At 51.2% G+C, this 16,116-nt stretch overlaps 1 protein-coding gene across 13 annotated transcripts in view; it reads left to right on the forward strand.

Annotated features, from left to right (window-relative positions):
* NRXN2 (neurexin 2) overlaps window positions 1-16,116 on the forward strand; it is a 119,094-nt gene that overhangs the window by 99,056 nt on the left and 3,922 nt on the right. Inside the window, exon 22 of one of the 13 annotated variants that reach the window (XM_064287857.1) lies at window positions 2,993-3,137. The exons of the other annotated variants lie outside the window; for them this stretch is intronic. Coding sequence (XP_064143927.1) covers window positions 2,993-3,137 — 145 coding nt within the window. The remainder of the gene's footprint in view (window positions 1-2,992; window positions 3,138-16,116) is intronic. 13 annotated transcript variants of the gene reach the window in all.

Raw genomic sequence — 16,116 nt, forward strand, 5'->3', positions numbered from 1 at the left:
GGGGCATTTGGTGGCTTCAGCACAGAGCGCCCTCCCTACCCCCCATATCCCTCTCTAAACTCCATTCGTTTCCTGGGGGCTTCTGCAGGTGGACAGCACATCTTGCCCAGTGCTGCCAAGAATGACTGTGACAAATAGCCCCCCTGAGAGCCCTGGCATGGGGCTCAGGGACAAAAGGCTGCATGGGTCACAAGCAGGGCTTTGTGTGGTCCATCACATGTGTCTGCACGCACATGTCCATGTGCACACACTGGGTGGGGAGCTGGCGGGCTGAGAAGAGGTATCTCTGTATGTTCTCCCTGGGCCAGCTGGCTGCCATCAGGGACATGCAACCCCACTGGGCCACACCAGGACTACACATTGTCACCAGGCCCCAGCCTTGAGCCTTGTCAGGTCCTGGGTGTGACACTGAGTATATGCATGGGCCATCTGAGCACCTTTAGGTGCCTTTGGATGAGGGAGTGACAGGGAGTGACTTGGCAGGTCAATTTTCCTCCAGGCAGAGCTCTAGGAGTCACTGATAGCCAGGTGGATCCTCCTGGGAAGAGGACCAAGGCTGTGAGGGAGAGGATGGAGCAAAGGGCAGGAGTAGAAGTGGGGCAAAGGGAGAGCCTGGTGGGCCAGCCCAGCACCCAGCCTAAAAATAAGGGGGGCAGAGTGTATGCTGAGCCCCAAAGCATACCCTCAGCGGATCCCACAGGCCCTCCTGAGACAATGGTGCTTCCATGTTTACACATACATACTTGCAGCACCCTGAAATGTTAAAACTTGGAGTCTCATCATCCTTATGGAAGGCCAGGCAAGGACCGAGATGACCCCAGGGCCTCCAGGCTGGTCTTTACCATTAGACCACAGTACCAGTCCCCTCCCTCCCCTCCCTCAAGCCTGAGTACCTCCTGTACCCAGTGAGCAGAGCGCCAGGCCTTCCTTGGGGCCAAGGTCAGTGTTAGAGGTAGCGGCAGCCTGGCTGGAGACAGCGGCTGCCTGGGATGGTGACCCGGGGTGTTTGTATCATCCCACCTGGCAGATCCTTGTCCGTGGGTCCAGGTGTGGGGCCTGGGATCATCCCAGCTCACCCTTTCCACTCTTTACCTTTACCTGGGCCCCTCCATAGCCCCCACACCCCAAGCGCCTCCTTCAGCTTGGTGAGCCCCTCATCTGTCATGGCTGTTTTACCTGAGGTTGGCGGCCCAGCCAAAGAAGGTTATTGTTTGATGGGCATGGTGCCTACATTTTTCTGAATGTGAGTGTGTGTAGGGGGGCGTGGATTGTATACTTGGTGACTATACTGATTATCTTAGACAGCCTGACCCGCACATTGTGTTAACCTGCCTGGCCCGTGTCGGGATCTGAGTTTGCAATCCCTGAGACACGTAGGAAGAGCATGTACAGGCTCAGACCACAGCAGCACACATATATATGCACATATATGTGCTACGAACAACGTCATGCACACGTGTTTGGACCTGCCTACAAGCTCATGTGCCCAGTTCCACAGGGGTACATGCATTTTCAAACCTGGAAGAGCACATGCCATTCATGCCCAGACCAACAGAGGCTCACATGCTTAGACCTAAAGAGGCACATGTGTACTCAGACCCCGGAAGTCCCTACACACAGATGTACACCTGTTGGGACCCACGGAAGCACAAACACACATATGCACAGTCTCACAAAGGCATATACACAGACCCATGGAGTCTTGCATATGTGTGTTTAGATAGAGACAGGTAGGCTGCGGAGTTGACTCTGACTCATGGTGACCTCGTGTACAACAAAATGAAACGTTGCCATCCTCATGATTGCTGGCATGTTCCAGTGCATTGTTGCGGCTGTTGTGCCAGTCCACCTCATTGAGGGTCTCCCTTGCCCTGTCTGGTGCCTACTTCACCAAAAATGATGTACTCCTTAAGCAGCTGATCCCTCCTGATGACGTGTCCAAAGCAAGTGAGTCACACAGCGTTCTGTTATGATCCATAAGGTTTTCATTGGCTCATTTTTGGAAATAGGTCACCAGGCCATTCTTCCTAGCCTTATTCTGGAAGCTCCACTGAAACCTACCATGGATGGCCCTGTTGGTATGTGAAATATCAGCGGCACAGCAGCACGCAAGCCGCCACAGTACAACAAACTGACAGATGTGTGCTTCTTGTTGTTGTTAGTTCTGACTCATAGCAACCCCATGTACAACAGAACCAAACACTGCCCTGTCCTGCGCCATTCTCACAATCGTTGCTATGTTTGAGCCCCTCATTACAGCCACTGTGTCAGTCCATCTCCTTGAGGGTCTTCCTCTTTTTCTCTGACCCTCTACTTTACCAAGCATGATGTCCTTCTCCAGGGACTGGTCCCTCATGATAACATGTCCAAGTATGTAAGAAGAAGTCTTGTCATCCTCACTACTAAGGAGCATTCTGGCCATACTTCTTCCAAGACAGACTTGTTCATTCCGGCAGTCCGTGATATAGTCCATATTCTTTGCCAACACCACAATTCAAAGGCGTCAATTCTTCTTTGGTCTTCCTTATTCATTGTCCAGCTTTTGCATGCATATGATATGATCGAAAATACCAGGGCTTGGGTCAGGCTCACTTTAGTCCTCAAAGTCACATTTTTGCTTTTTAACACTTGAAGGCCTTTTGCCCCATGCAGTGCGTCTTTTAATTCCTTGACCGCTGCTTCCATGGGTGTGGATTGTGGAGCCAAGTAAAATGAAATCCTTGACAACTTGAATCTTTTCTCTGTTTATCATGATGCCGCTTATTGGTCCAGTTGTGAGGATTTTCCTTTTCTTTTTTTAAATAATTTTTATTGTGCTTTAAGTGAAAGTTTACAAATCAAGTCAGTCTCTCACACAAAAACCCATATACACCTTGCTACATACTCCCAATTGCTCTGCCCCTAATGAGACAGCCTGCTCTCTCCCTCCACTCTCTTTTCGTATCCATTTCACCAGCTTCTAACCCCTTCTACCCTCTCATCTCCCCTCCAGGCAGGAGATGCCAACATAGTCTCAAGTGTCCACCTGATGCAAGAAGCTCACTCCTCACCAGCATCCCTCTCCAACCCAGTGTCCAGTCCAATCCATGTCTGAAGAGTTGGCTTCAGGAATGGTTCCTGTCCTGGGCCAACAGAAGGTCTGGGGGCCATGACCACTGGGGTCCTTCTAGTCTCAGTCAGACCATTAAGTCTGGTCTTTTTATGAGAATTTGGGGTCTGCATCCCACTGCTCTCCTGCTCCCTCAGGGGTTCTCTGTTGTGTTCCCTGTCAGGGCAGTCATCGGTTGTAGCCGGGCACCGTCTAGTTCTTCTGGTCTCAGGCTGCTGTAGCCTCTGGTTTATGTGGCCTTTTCTGTCTCTTGGGCTTGTAATTACCTTGGGTCCTTGGTGTTCTTCATTCTCCTTTGATCCGGATTTTTATTTTCTTTACGTTGAGATACAATCCATACTGAAGGCTTTAGTCTTTGATCTTCATCAGTAAGTGCTTCAAGTCCTCTTCACTTTCTGCAAGCAAGGTTGTGTCATCTGCACAATGCAGGTTGTTAATGACTCTTAATCCAGATGCCCTGTTCTTCTTCATATAGTTGAGCTTTATGGATTATTTGCTTAGCATACAGATTGAATAAATATAGTGGAAGGATACAGTCCTGACACACACCTTTCCTGATTTTAAACAACGCAGAACCCCCTTGTTCTGTTCAAACCACTGCCTCTGGTCTAAATACAGGTTCCTCATGAGCACAATTAAGTGTTCTGGAATTCCCGTTCTTCACAATGTTACCCATAATTTGTTAGGATCCCCACAGTCAAATACCTTTGCCTAATCAATAAAACACGGGTAAACATCTTTTTGGTATTCTCTGCTTTCAGGCAGGATCCACCTGACATCAGCAATGATATCCCTTTTTCCATGTCCTCTTCTGAATCTGGCTTGAATTTCTGGCGGTTCCCTGTCCATGTACTGCTGCAACCATTTTTGAATTCAGCAAAATTTTACTTGCATGTGATATTAAGGATATTGTTTGATAATTTCCACATTCTGTTGAATCACCTTTCTTTGGAATGGGCACAAATACGGATCTCTTCCAGTCAGTTGGCCAGGTAGCTGTCTTCCAAATTTCTTGGCATAGATGAGTAAGCACTTCCAGTGTTGCATCCGTTTGTTGAAACATCTCAATTGTTATTCCACCAGTCCTTGGAGCCTTGTTTTTTGCCAATGCCTTCATTGCAGCTTGGACTTCTTCCTTCAGTACCATCGGATCTTGATCATTTGCTACCTCCTGAAATGGTTGAAGGTCGATCAGTTCTTTTGGCACAGTGACTCTGTGTGTTTCTTCCACCTTCTTTTGGTGCTTCCTGTATCTTTCAATATTTTGTCCATAGAATCCTTCAAAATTGCAACTTGAGGCTTGAATTTTTTCTTCAGTTCTTTCACCTTGAGAAATGTAGAGCGTGTTCTTCCCTTTTGGTTTCCTAATTCCAGGTCTTTGCACTTTTTGCTTTGTCTTCTCCAGCCACTCTTTGAAATCTTCTGTTTTGCTCTTTTACTTCAACATTTCTTCCTTTCATTTTAGCTACTCTGTGTTCAAGAGCAAGTTTCAGGGTCTCTTTTGATGACAATTTGGTCTTTTCTTTCTTTCCTATCTTTTTAATCACCTTTTGGCTTCTTCATGTATGATGTTCTTGATGTCATTCCACACCTTACTGAGTCTTTGGTCATTAGTGTTTAATGCATTAAATCTATTCTCGAGATGGTCTCTAAATTCAGTCGTACTGTGGCTCTTGTGGATTTGTTTTAATTTTCTTCAGCTTCAACTTGAACTTACGTATAAGTGATTGATGGTCTGTTTTGCAGTCAGCCCCTGGCCTTGTTCTGACTGATGATATTGAGTTTCTCTATCATTTCTTTCCATAGATGTGGTCAGTTCGATTCCTGTGTATTCCATCTGGTGGGTCCATGTGTATAGTTGCCCTTCATGTTGTTGAAAAAAGGTATTTGCAATGAATTTGCTGTTGGTCTTGCAATATTCTATCATGTGATCTCCGGTATTGTTTCTATCACCAAGGCCATTTTTTCCAAATACTGATCCTTCTTTGTTTCCAACTTTCACTTCCCAATCATCAGTAATTATCAATGCATCTTGATTGCATGTTTGATCAATTTCAGACTGCAGAAGTTGGTAAAAATCTTCAATTCCTTCATCTTTGGGGTTAGTGATTAGTGGGTAAATTTGAATAATAGTTGTGTTAACTGATCTTCCTCATAGGCATATGGATATTATCCTATCACTGACAGCATTGTACTTCAGGATAGATCTCAAAGTGTTCTTTTTGACAGTGAATGAGATGCCATTTCTCTTCAATTTATCATTCCTGGCATACTAGACCATATGATTGATTCAAAATGGCTGATACCAGTCCATTTCAGCTCACTAATACCTAGGTATTGATCTTTATGCATTCCATTTAATTTTTGAAGACTTCCAATTTTCCTAGATTCATACTTTGCACTTCCCACGTTCTGATTATTAATGGATATTTGCAGCTGTTTCTTCTCATTTTGAGTCCTACAACACCAGCAAATGAAGGACCTGAAAGTTTTACTCCATCCCCATCATTAAAGTTGACTCTGGTTTGAGGAGGCAGCTCTTTCCCAGGCATCTTTTGAGTGCTTTCCCACCTGAGGGGCTCATCTTTCGGCACTATATCAGACCATGTTCTGCCGCTATTCGTAAGGTTTTCACTGGCCAATTTTTTAAGAAGTAGATCGCCTGTATTCTTCCTAGTCTGTCTTAGTCTGGAAGCTCCCCTGAACCCTCTCCTCAATGGGTGACCCTGCTGGTATTTGAAATACCAGCGGCAGAGCTTCCAGTGTCACAGCAACATGTAAGCCACCGCAGTAAACTGACAGACAAGTGATAGTTAAAGTTCTCCAAAACGCACCCATGTGCACAGATGCACAGGGACCCCACCTGCTCAGACCCAGGGAGGTTCCCACCTCCGTGTGTGCCCGGCCTTACAAAAGCACACACACACTCAGACCAGAGTGGCACCTGTGTGTGCTAAGGGCCACACCATCCATGCCTGTTCAGGCCCCCAAGGCACTTCACACACATGTTCAGACTGATGAGAAAAAAGACCCAGAGCTCACACTCATACCCACACATGCACACCTGTAGAAGCACTCACGTATTTCAGGCACACAGGGTTCACGTGTGTATGTACAGATGTGCACTTGTACACATACCTGCTGAGATTCACAGAGTAACGTGCACACCTGTGTGCTCAGACCACAGACTTATACACGTGTTCAGTCGTACAGAATCTCATGTATTTCAGGCCCACAGATACATGTACCTATGATCATATCAGGCATGTGCACACATGTGCTCCAATCTGGAGGTGCATACACACACATACACACGCCAGGCCCAGGCTTACAGGCGCTTGTGTGTCATAGCTCCACCCCAGTGCACACTTGTCCATGGACCTATGGTCTCATGCACATATGTACACACTCACCAAGTTGCACACGTGTATCCTCAGAGTGATGTACTCATGTACCAACATGGGTGTGCATTCCCGTAAAGGCATGTCCATATGCACACAAAGATGCATGTGTGTACTAAGATCCACAAGGGGACATGTATGCATGTCCTGAGAGGTGGGCTGTGTGTGCCCAGCCCCAGGGGTTCACGCATGTGCACACACTCATTTGGAGTCCCAGACCAACACCCCTCAAACAATGAGGGGAGAACCTGAGAGACTCACATGAGCTCAGATCTTCAAAGGCTCCTACTCATGTGCACACTTACACACACGCACCCGGCCAGGCCCCATGAGTCTGCACACACACTCTCAGTCCCACGGAGTGTACACATACACATGTGCTAACCTGCAGAAACGTTTCAGACTCACAGACTTACAGAAGCATACTCGGAAGCACAGGTACGTGTACCCAGACCCACAGAGGTCCACGCATATGCATGTGCTCAGGCCCCACAGGTGTACTGACTCACCTTCTCGGAAGTACACCTGCAGCTGCACACAGATGGACTCAGACCCACAGAAAACCAAAAAAAAAAAAAAAAAGTTGCCATCCAGTCAATTCTGACTCACAGCGACCCTATAGGACAGAGTAGAACTGCTCCATAGAGTTTCCAGGGAGCAGCTGGTGGGTTCAAACTGCCAACCATTTGGTTAACAGCTGAGCACTTAACTACTGCGCCACCAGGGCTCGTACACAAGGACACACACATATCTTCAGACCCATAGAGGCACACCCACATGTTAGGACCCAGCAAGATGAATGCTTGTGTGTTCACACACAGCTGTGCAGACCCCCAGGGGCACACGTATGCACACCTGTACTGAGATTTACATGTGCCTGCTGGTGTGCTCAGACCCACAGAACATCCTCCTACCTGTACCCCATATGCACGTATGCCTTAGGCATGGCCCCCATGCCTACATAAACAAGACCCTTCAGAGGCACACAGGCCAAACAACCCGGAGACACACACTTGCTCCGCCCCACACTTGAGTGCTTAGAATCACAGGCACAAATGTGTTCAGATTCCCAGTGTCTTAAGTTGAGACTAGTTGTAATAGCAGATAAACTCCAAAACATCAGTGGTTTAACACGTGAAGTTATAAACGGGTGTCCCTGGTGGGTGGGCAGCTCTTCTCCAAACGATGCTCTAAGGCCCAGGCTCCATCCTTCTTGTGCGTGCACCGTCACCTTCAACGTGTGGCTTCCTGTGTTGGGTGGAAGCGGAAGGGGCATGGAGAGTCACAAAGGGGCAGTCTTGTGGGCCAGGCCTGGGAGGGACACACACACCTCACTCCCAGCCAGACTCCTTTGGCCAGAGCTCAGTCACGAGGCCAACCTAGCTTCCAGGAAGGTGGGGAATATGGCCTCGCTTTGGTCCCAGGAGGAAGCAGAAACAGATTGGTGACTAGCTAACAAATTGTTTGCCACAGTCTGGGCTGAGTTGCTAAATATCCATTTCATTTCTCCTCCCGCCCACAGAACACACCACCCCTTCCCAAGTCCCACTGATTTAGGACTTTCATTCTCCAAGTTGAGGATCTTTGGGAGATGGGGCCGCTCCTCTGGTCTGAGGACCCATACCTGGTGTGGGTACTGGGGAGCTAAAATGTTAACTTACCGCACTGCCTCCGTGTCTCAACACAGGGAGGGCAGGCAGAGAGCAATGATGACAAAACCTCCCACTCAAGGATAGAAGACACACAGAAGTTCCCAGCAGAGAGGCCACCCAGCCGGCAGGCAGGGTAGGCTTCTGGCCAGCGGGGGACTGTTTGTGCATTAAAGCCCCCTCTGCTCTCTGGAGAAACTCCTCTGTTCTTTGGGACCCCTGGCTCAGCTGCTAACCAAAAAATTGGTGATTCGAACCCAACCAGCAGCTCCATGGGAGAAAGACCTGGCGATCTGTTCCCATAAAGATTATAGCCAAGGAAACCCTATGGGGCAGCACTACTGTGTCACACGGGGTGGCTGTGAGTTGATACCAGCTCAACGGCCCCCGACAACAACTGCCCTCTGGAGAACCCCCTCTCCTTTGGGGCCCCACCCGGTCCTCTGCAAGTTCTTTCCAGTTGGTATCCTTCGTGGCCACCTCTGAAATGGGCTTTGGGGAGAAATGTCCTCCTGGGAGGCTCTACAGCCTTGGCAGCCAGCTTCCTGTTCATACATTCTTGGGGGCCCAAAGGTGGTTTTAGGGCTCAAACAGTCAAAGTCACTACACCCCGGGTTCTCTCCAGACATCATTCTCAAGCCCAATTTATTTCCTTGTTTCTCTGCCCCCATGCCTGTCTCTCAATCACAGTGGTTAAAGGTTGGCAGTTTAAATCCACCAGCCACACCTTGGAAGCCCTATGGAGCGGTTCTACTTCGTCCTATAGGGTGACCATGAGTCAGAATCGACTCGATTGGCAACGGGTTTGGGTTTTTTTTCCTTCAGTTTATTCTGTAGGGTCACTATGAGTCAGAATCGACTCTATGGCAATGGGTTTTTTTTTTTTTTTTGGTATCCTTGAGGGTGGTTCAGTGGTCGAATTTTCACCTTCCACGCAGGAGACCTGGTTTAATTCCCAGCCAGTGCACCTCATGTGCAACCACCACCCATCTGTCAGTAGAGGCTTGGGTGTTGCTATGATGCTGAACAGGCTTCAGTGGAGCTTCCAGACTAGGATGACTAGGAGAAAAGGCCTGGAGATCTACTTCTGACAATCAGCCAATGAAAACCTTACAGATCACATCACAACGGTTCAATCTGCAACCGATCACAGGAATGGTACAGGACTAGGCAGCGTTTTGTTCTGCTGTGCACGGGGTTGCTGTGAGTCCGGGCCAACTCAACAACAACATTCTTGATGGCAGAAGCTCTGGGTGGTACAGATGGTTAAAGCACTTGGCTGGTAACCAAGAGGTTGGCGGTTCGAGTCCACCCACAGGCACCTCAGAGGAGAGGCCTGGCGACCTATGGAGCACAGTTCTGCTCTAACACATCTTGGGGTGCCATGAGCCAAAGTCGACTAGATGACTAGGGGGCAGCTGGTTTGGTTTTCTGGTATTCTTAAAGGCACTGAAACAATAGGCAAGAAGGCCACACCTTCATCTGAAGCTCGCAGCCAGGCTGAGCCCTCTCATACAGGTGAGAAGTTTTATGGGACCATTGTCCCTCAAAGCCTTTTCAACCGTCTCTGTTACTGTTTGGGGTTTGGAAGCAGCTGGCTCTTCTGATGCTTGCAGACCCATGTTTCTGGACTCCCCCTACTCCCTGGCTTTTTCGCTTGCAAACCACCCAATTCTTTCCCAAGCGGCTCTTTTTCTTGTAATACGTTGATAAAAGCAGATGAGAAAAAGCCAGCATAGTCACTCCGACCGTTTCCGCCACTTTCCTGTAGTCGCTCAGTCTCAGTAGGCACCTGGCCTGCCTCTAGTCACCACAAGCCCTGGCTTTACCAGGTGTTTCTCCACTGCCTCACGTGGTCTCCGTCTTCGTAGCCTCCACACCCGCGTCCTTGGATTTTTCCATGCCTGCCGCAGGCTCTTGTTATCGGGCCACCTGTTTCTGGTGCCAGTGTCTGATTAGTTATGGTAACATCCATTTCTCTATCAGATAGCCATCGAGCCTCTGTGGTTTATTCAGAAAAGCTTCTCACTCAGGGTGCTCCTAATTAGCAGGAGGTCCACCAAGCAGTGCTTTGAAAATCCAGGCTTCTTCCATCTTGGGGCTCCTCTGTGGTCAACACGTGGTTCCCAAGATCTCCGTAGGAGAAGGCCTGGAGGATCGCCAACCCAAACCCACTGCAGTCGATTCAATTCCGACTCATAGCAACCCTGTAGGACAGAGTAGAATTGCCCCATAGAGTTTCCAAGGAGCGCCTGGTGGATTCGAACTGCTGACCTCTTGGTTAGCAGCCATAGCACTTAAGCACTATGCCACCAGGGTTTTCTGGAGGATCGCACACAGGAGGATTTTACAGGCTGGTACTAGTGGTGTCAACTTGGCCATATGGCCATGCCTAATTGCAGAGGATGCTGGGAAATGTAGTCTGGCTGCCCAGGAGAAGGAGGAAATGAGCTTGGTGCACAGTGCGTTCATTCTGCTACACAGGTATGCCACATGTGCTCAGACTCATGGTGGTGTGCTCACATGCTCTCGTGGCACTTTCATGTATTCACACGAGCTCAGAGCCAGAGTACACTCGTGCACATGTATGTGTTCAGACTTACCGACACACAGACACACACACACATGCCCAGATCCATCGAGGCTCGTGCACACATGTGCTTAGAGACATACACCCAGATGCATGGAAACATAACTTCAGAGGGGTGTGCGCACACACATGATGTATCTCACCCCCGGCCTTGAGACCCCCCTGGCATTTGCCCTCTCAGTGTTGGCATTTCAGCGTGGGGGGCACCATCCTTCAGGCTGCTGAAGTTGTATAAGTGGTTCTCTGCTAAAATGGGCTGAGCCCCAACCAGGCTTCTGCTTGCCGGGCCATGTGCCTGGGCCCCGGCGCAGGGCCATGTCCACCAGGAGGGGGAAGGCCTTTCTCCAGTTTGGTGCAGAGGTGTTTGCCCCACTGTGCACCTGCAGGACCGGGTCCGCTTTGAGAGGCTGCCTTTTTTCTAATCCACACAGAATACTTTTTGCTCCCCCATAGCCTCAGCAGGGCCACCAGATGACTTAGACTGACACTTTCAGTTCTAGACTCCCCTTGGGACAGACACAGCTGGCTTCGGAAGGATTGGGGATCTTGGGTAGATTTGGAGTCAGGGGCTTTAAGCGGCCCCCAAAGGAGGGACAGTTGGGGGAGGGGTGCTCAGGAGTAGCCGGTGGTCTCCTTGGTCAGAATGGAATTCCCTTTAGTAAGAGGGACCAGCTGCACTGAAATCTAGGTCTTCTTAGGTTGCAGAGGAGCAGAGGTGGGTGCACCTGTGATAAGTGTTCACCTGTGAGTATTTTCCAAATGCTGCAGCTGCCTGAAGTGAGGGAGGGGGACAGGTACCCCACAGCCTCCCCCGGACTCCGAGTGCTCCCAGGAACACCCCATCCCAGCGTGTACCATTAGTGTAGAGCTAGACCCAGGTCCCAGCCACCATGAGTCATCATGAGTCTTTAGCCTCCAAGAGCCCAGTGGGAGGGGTAACCCAGGGAGCCCCAAGTTGGACTTTTTGCAGTGAGGGGTCCTCCCCTCCACCAGGGCCTTTCTAGACCAGTTTATGACCCCAGAAAGCCTGGTACCGTACATTGTGTGTGACTTAGCCACCCAAGAGCCCAGGCCGGGCCAAGTAGGTATTGGGGAAGGCAGCACTGCCTCTCGGTAGCATTTTCTCCTGTGAGTGGGTGTGGGAGTGTGGGCCCAGGGAGGACGTGGTGTGGGGAGAGGCTGTACAGAGATGTGAAACAAGGGCACCAAGGGGCTCCTGACCGTGTGGGGGTGACACCCTCAGGAGATATGCGGCCAAAGCCTTGGGCAGAAAAGAGCCCAAGGAGAGCCCCAGAGGAGACAGGGACAGGGCAGAGATCCATATCTGGAGGCTAGGAGGTGGCTGGGGTTAAAGGGCAGCGGTGTAGGTCACTGGGGCCTCCTCAGCCCTGTGATCAGCCCTGGAGGGCTGTGGGGGGCTGGGGAAGGCTGTACTTGGGGGAGCCTGGGAGCCTGTGAGCCCCAGGACCTGGAGAACCAGTGCACAGTGCACTGGGCTGTGGGGTACTCAGGCTGGGCAGGGTTTGTGTGTGGTCCAGCCTTGAAGCCCTCACACTGTAGCCTAGTTGGGTAGGCAAGGGAGTCAGAGCCACATCTGTGCCCTAGTCAGCCCCTCTAGGGCAGGACATGCCCCAGCAAGAGCCAGCTGGTCCAGGGCCACAAGTCCACCTGGGGCAAGCCTTGACTATGAAGTTTCCAGGAGTAACTGGAGCCCAGTCTAAAATCGAAGGTGGAGTTGGCATGATGAGACCTGGGCATGTGGGGCAGAGCTCCTGCTGGGTGGCTTTCAGTGTGCCTGTGGCTGAGAGAGGGCAGACGAAGCACTCAGAACCCAGCTGCTCAAGGCCTGAGGGGGCCTTCACCATGGCGGTCCTTCCCATGCACTTCCCAGTTGCCTGGCCTGGCTCAGAGGAAGCACTTGATGAAGACGGACAGGCTGCCCTGGCAGAGAGACCAAGCCCTTCGCCTCCAGCACAGAATAGGAACAAGGGGTCAGGGACTTCAAGACAAGGAGGACCCTCTTCCAGTCTGTCTGGAAGAGGAGGTGCTTGGCCGGACTCTGAAGGCTAAGTGAGATGTACAGGGGAGGAGGGGACGGTGTTCTTAACAGAAAGGTCTGGAAGACGGTAGGTGTGTGGGCCAGCATGAGGACCCCAGATGTGCTCAGGGTCTATGCAGCCAGGTGTAAAAATGGTGTGGCAGGGGTGGTGTTTGACCTCTAACTTCACAAGAAGGAAAGGGAATCGAGATCAACAGCCCAAGGCCAATTGCCATGAGGCGGAGGCCAGGCATGCCTTCCCTCTCTCCCCTTTCTACCAGTTCTGATGCCAACCGTCCCTCCCACGGCACACTTTACTTCTCTGCTGGGTTCAGTAACTCATTGCAGTGGCCACACAGAACTCACAGACAGTCCTTATAATTTGGGGGTTTATTAGGGACGTAACTGGTTACAATTCAGGCTCCGGAAATACTCGGGATACAGTTCTTCCATCAGGACAGCCTCTTCTCAGTCTTGCCTGCAGGCTGACCTCTCTCTGGCCCCTTGGCTTCTTAGCCCCTTGGCCTGGCCTCTGCCCTGCTCAGGCAAGTGTTACAAAGCTCCTTTAGCTCTGCCAATTAAGTGCCCTGAGATACTCCACTCCGCCGGTAAGCCTCGTGCCCGAAGGCACTCAGCTTGCTTGCTCTGTGGGCTGGAAAACTCCACTGCAGCCATCTCGCTGCTGTCTCCTGATTCCTGCCATCTCGTGCCGCCATCTCGTGCCGCCGTCTCTTGCTGTCTTCCATGTTACAGTTCCTCTCTCTGTCTCCTGGATCTAGGAGGTCCTCAGTGTGGGGATCCCGGGTCCAAAGGACAAGCCCGACTTCTAGCTCTTCTTTCTTGGTGGTGTTGAGATCCTCCCTTCCAGCCTCTGGGATGGCTCATTTTAAGCCTAGCAGAATGGCAAAAGTGACCAATCCCCTTGTTAGGGTTCCATACATCTTATTTGCATGGTCCCACCTCCACAAGGGTGCCACGTACCTTATTTATATTATTAACAAGCTCTCCAATCTTCTCGGTGGGCCACAAGCACCTTATTTGCATAGTCACACCCAGTCATTTGGTGAGAGTTACAAAAACTGGATAGAAGAGCCATATTAAGTAATTCACTGCAGCACTCCAGGGGACTCCTGCCATGATTGGGCCCGGGGTGCCACCGCCTGAGGGTCTGCCAGCCCTCCTTCCTGAGAACTGGCAGCTGAGTTTGCCCCTTACCCAGGGCCAGGGCTCTGGGCTGTCCTTTGGTGGGCCTGGGTCTCTGTGGACGCTGGGAGGACCCACTCTGTCATGGGGGCCAGGCCTTGGCCCTCGCCCTGGACTAGGGCCCATTACCCTAATTTTATAGATGAGGAACCTGCGGCCCAGACAGTGAAAGAAACCTGCCCAGGGTCACACAAAATTCAGTGACAGAACAGGTCTGTGGCCTCCCGGGTCAGCTTCCAAGCTGAGTCAGGCAACCCAGCCAGTTCATGGAGGTGTGGGGAGGGTGAGGTAGGCTTTCCTGGCTCCCTGTGAGACCAGCCCTTCTCTGGCCTCCGGGAGCCTTGGAGGGGACTGGTCAGTCCATTTCTTCACCTGGTCTGATTCTGACACCTGGTGACCTGGGGGAGTCACTGCCTGCCCCAGGCCTCAGCATCATCCTAAAAAGCAGGGAACTCTGGTGGCGTAGTGGTTAAGAGCTACAGCTCCTAACTAAAAGGTCAGCAGTTCGAATCCACCAGGTACTTCTTGGAAACCCTGTGGGGCAGTTCTGCTGTCCCGTGTGCTCACTATGAGTCCAAATTGACTCGATGGCAACAGGTTTGGTTTGGTTTGGGCAGTCCCAGCTCCACAAATGCACCTCTCTGCTATTGGCTCAGTATTTCAGGGTGGCTGAGCCAAGGGGGCAGGAGCTCAGGGGCTTCAAATCCAAGGTGCTGGTGAGCCTTGCCCTGGGATAGGGTGGAGCTTGGTGGGAAGAGCAGCCAGGCCTACTGGCTTGTGAGCTGAAGCACCGACAAAGATGCTTTAACGGCAGTGCAGAGACAGGGATTTAGGTGAGAGAGCAGAAGCACCAAGATGTGGTGGTGGTAGGTGGCTGGCCTGGCTGCAGTGGGGGCCTGGGATGCTCACTCAGAGCGGCGGGGGCTTGTGGTCGCGGTCTGTGAGGGCCAGACCCTGCAGAGATCAGTGAGAGGCATTCAGGTGTGGGTGGAGCTTGGGCTGTGCTGTTGGGATAGCTAGTGAGGAAATCTCCAGCCCCACCAGACCCAGAGGTGTCCCTCCAAGAGGAGTGAGCCTTCTGATCACTGGCAAGGTGTACTCCCTCCCCTCCCCCCAATTTCAAGTTGAATAGAAGTGACGCTTCAGTAGAAAGGCCTTCTTTCCTCTTGTGCAGCTGCCTCATTGGTGCCTTTCATATTTGTGGCGCCTTGGAATGTAATTCTGTGTCTCCTCTGGCACCCTTTGGACTAGCGCCTGAGGACAAGTGTCCCCCCTCTGCCCCCCACCCTCGCTAGCCTCTGCCCACAAGCCCTACCTTTTACCCCAGGCCAGCAAGTTGCGGTACTTTGCTTTAGAGGGGGCCCAGGGGGCTGATGGGAGTTGCAGTTGTTGCCCCAGGGGCTGATGGGAATTGGGGTCCACACCCTTCAAAGGGCTAGTGGGAGTTGTAGTACTCACCCTTTGGGGTTGATGGGAATTGCAGTTTCTGCCCAGGGGAACCCAGTTCTTAGACCTAGAAAGAGGAAGACCTTCCCCTACAAATCCCTGTCCACTAGTTCCCCTGGGCCTTATATTAGCAAGTACATCCCTCCCAGATGGCTGTGTATGTATTTTCTTTTCTTTTTTTGCTTTCTTCTTCTTTCCGTTGTTTTATTATTGTTTTAACAATAATAAGAAGGCCAGAGGCAGTCAAGCCCTGGCCAGGTCCTGGCGGCCCATGGGTGTTCTGGGGAGGGGGAGGGGGGAAGTCAGTGGGGGTCAGAGGTGGAGGGTGAAGAAAGAGAAAGTTGGGGAGTTAGGGTTAGCTCAGGAACAGTGTGTCCCTGCCAACAGCCCTCACTCACTACCTGTCCCTCCCCACCTCCCTGCCTCTACATGGCTTCTCCACACATCTGCCCTGAGTCCTGTGGGACAGGATCTGCTCCAGTGTGTCTGTCTCCTCCCTGCCACTCTTTCTCATGAGACTCCTCACCTCACACTCTCAACTAACTTCTCTCCCCATGGCCAACCAGCAGTTAGCTTTCAAAGCCCCTCCCCACGGCTGCCCCCTCCCAAGTCCTCTCACTCATCACAGCAGTGCTACATAGATGCCCATCATGCACCTCCTCCCCATCCCTCCTACCTAC

The sequence above is a fragment of the Loxodonta africana genome, chromosome 7 (genome assembly GCF_030014295.1).
Source record: "Loxodonta africana isolate mLoxAfr1 chromosome 7, mLoxAfr1.hap2, whole genome shotgun sequence".
NCBI lineage: Eukaryota > Metazoa > Chordata > Mammalia > Proboscidea > Elephantidae > Loxodonta > Loxodonta africana.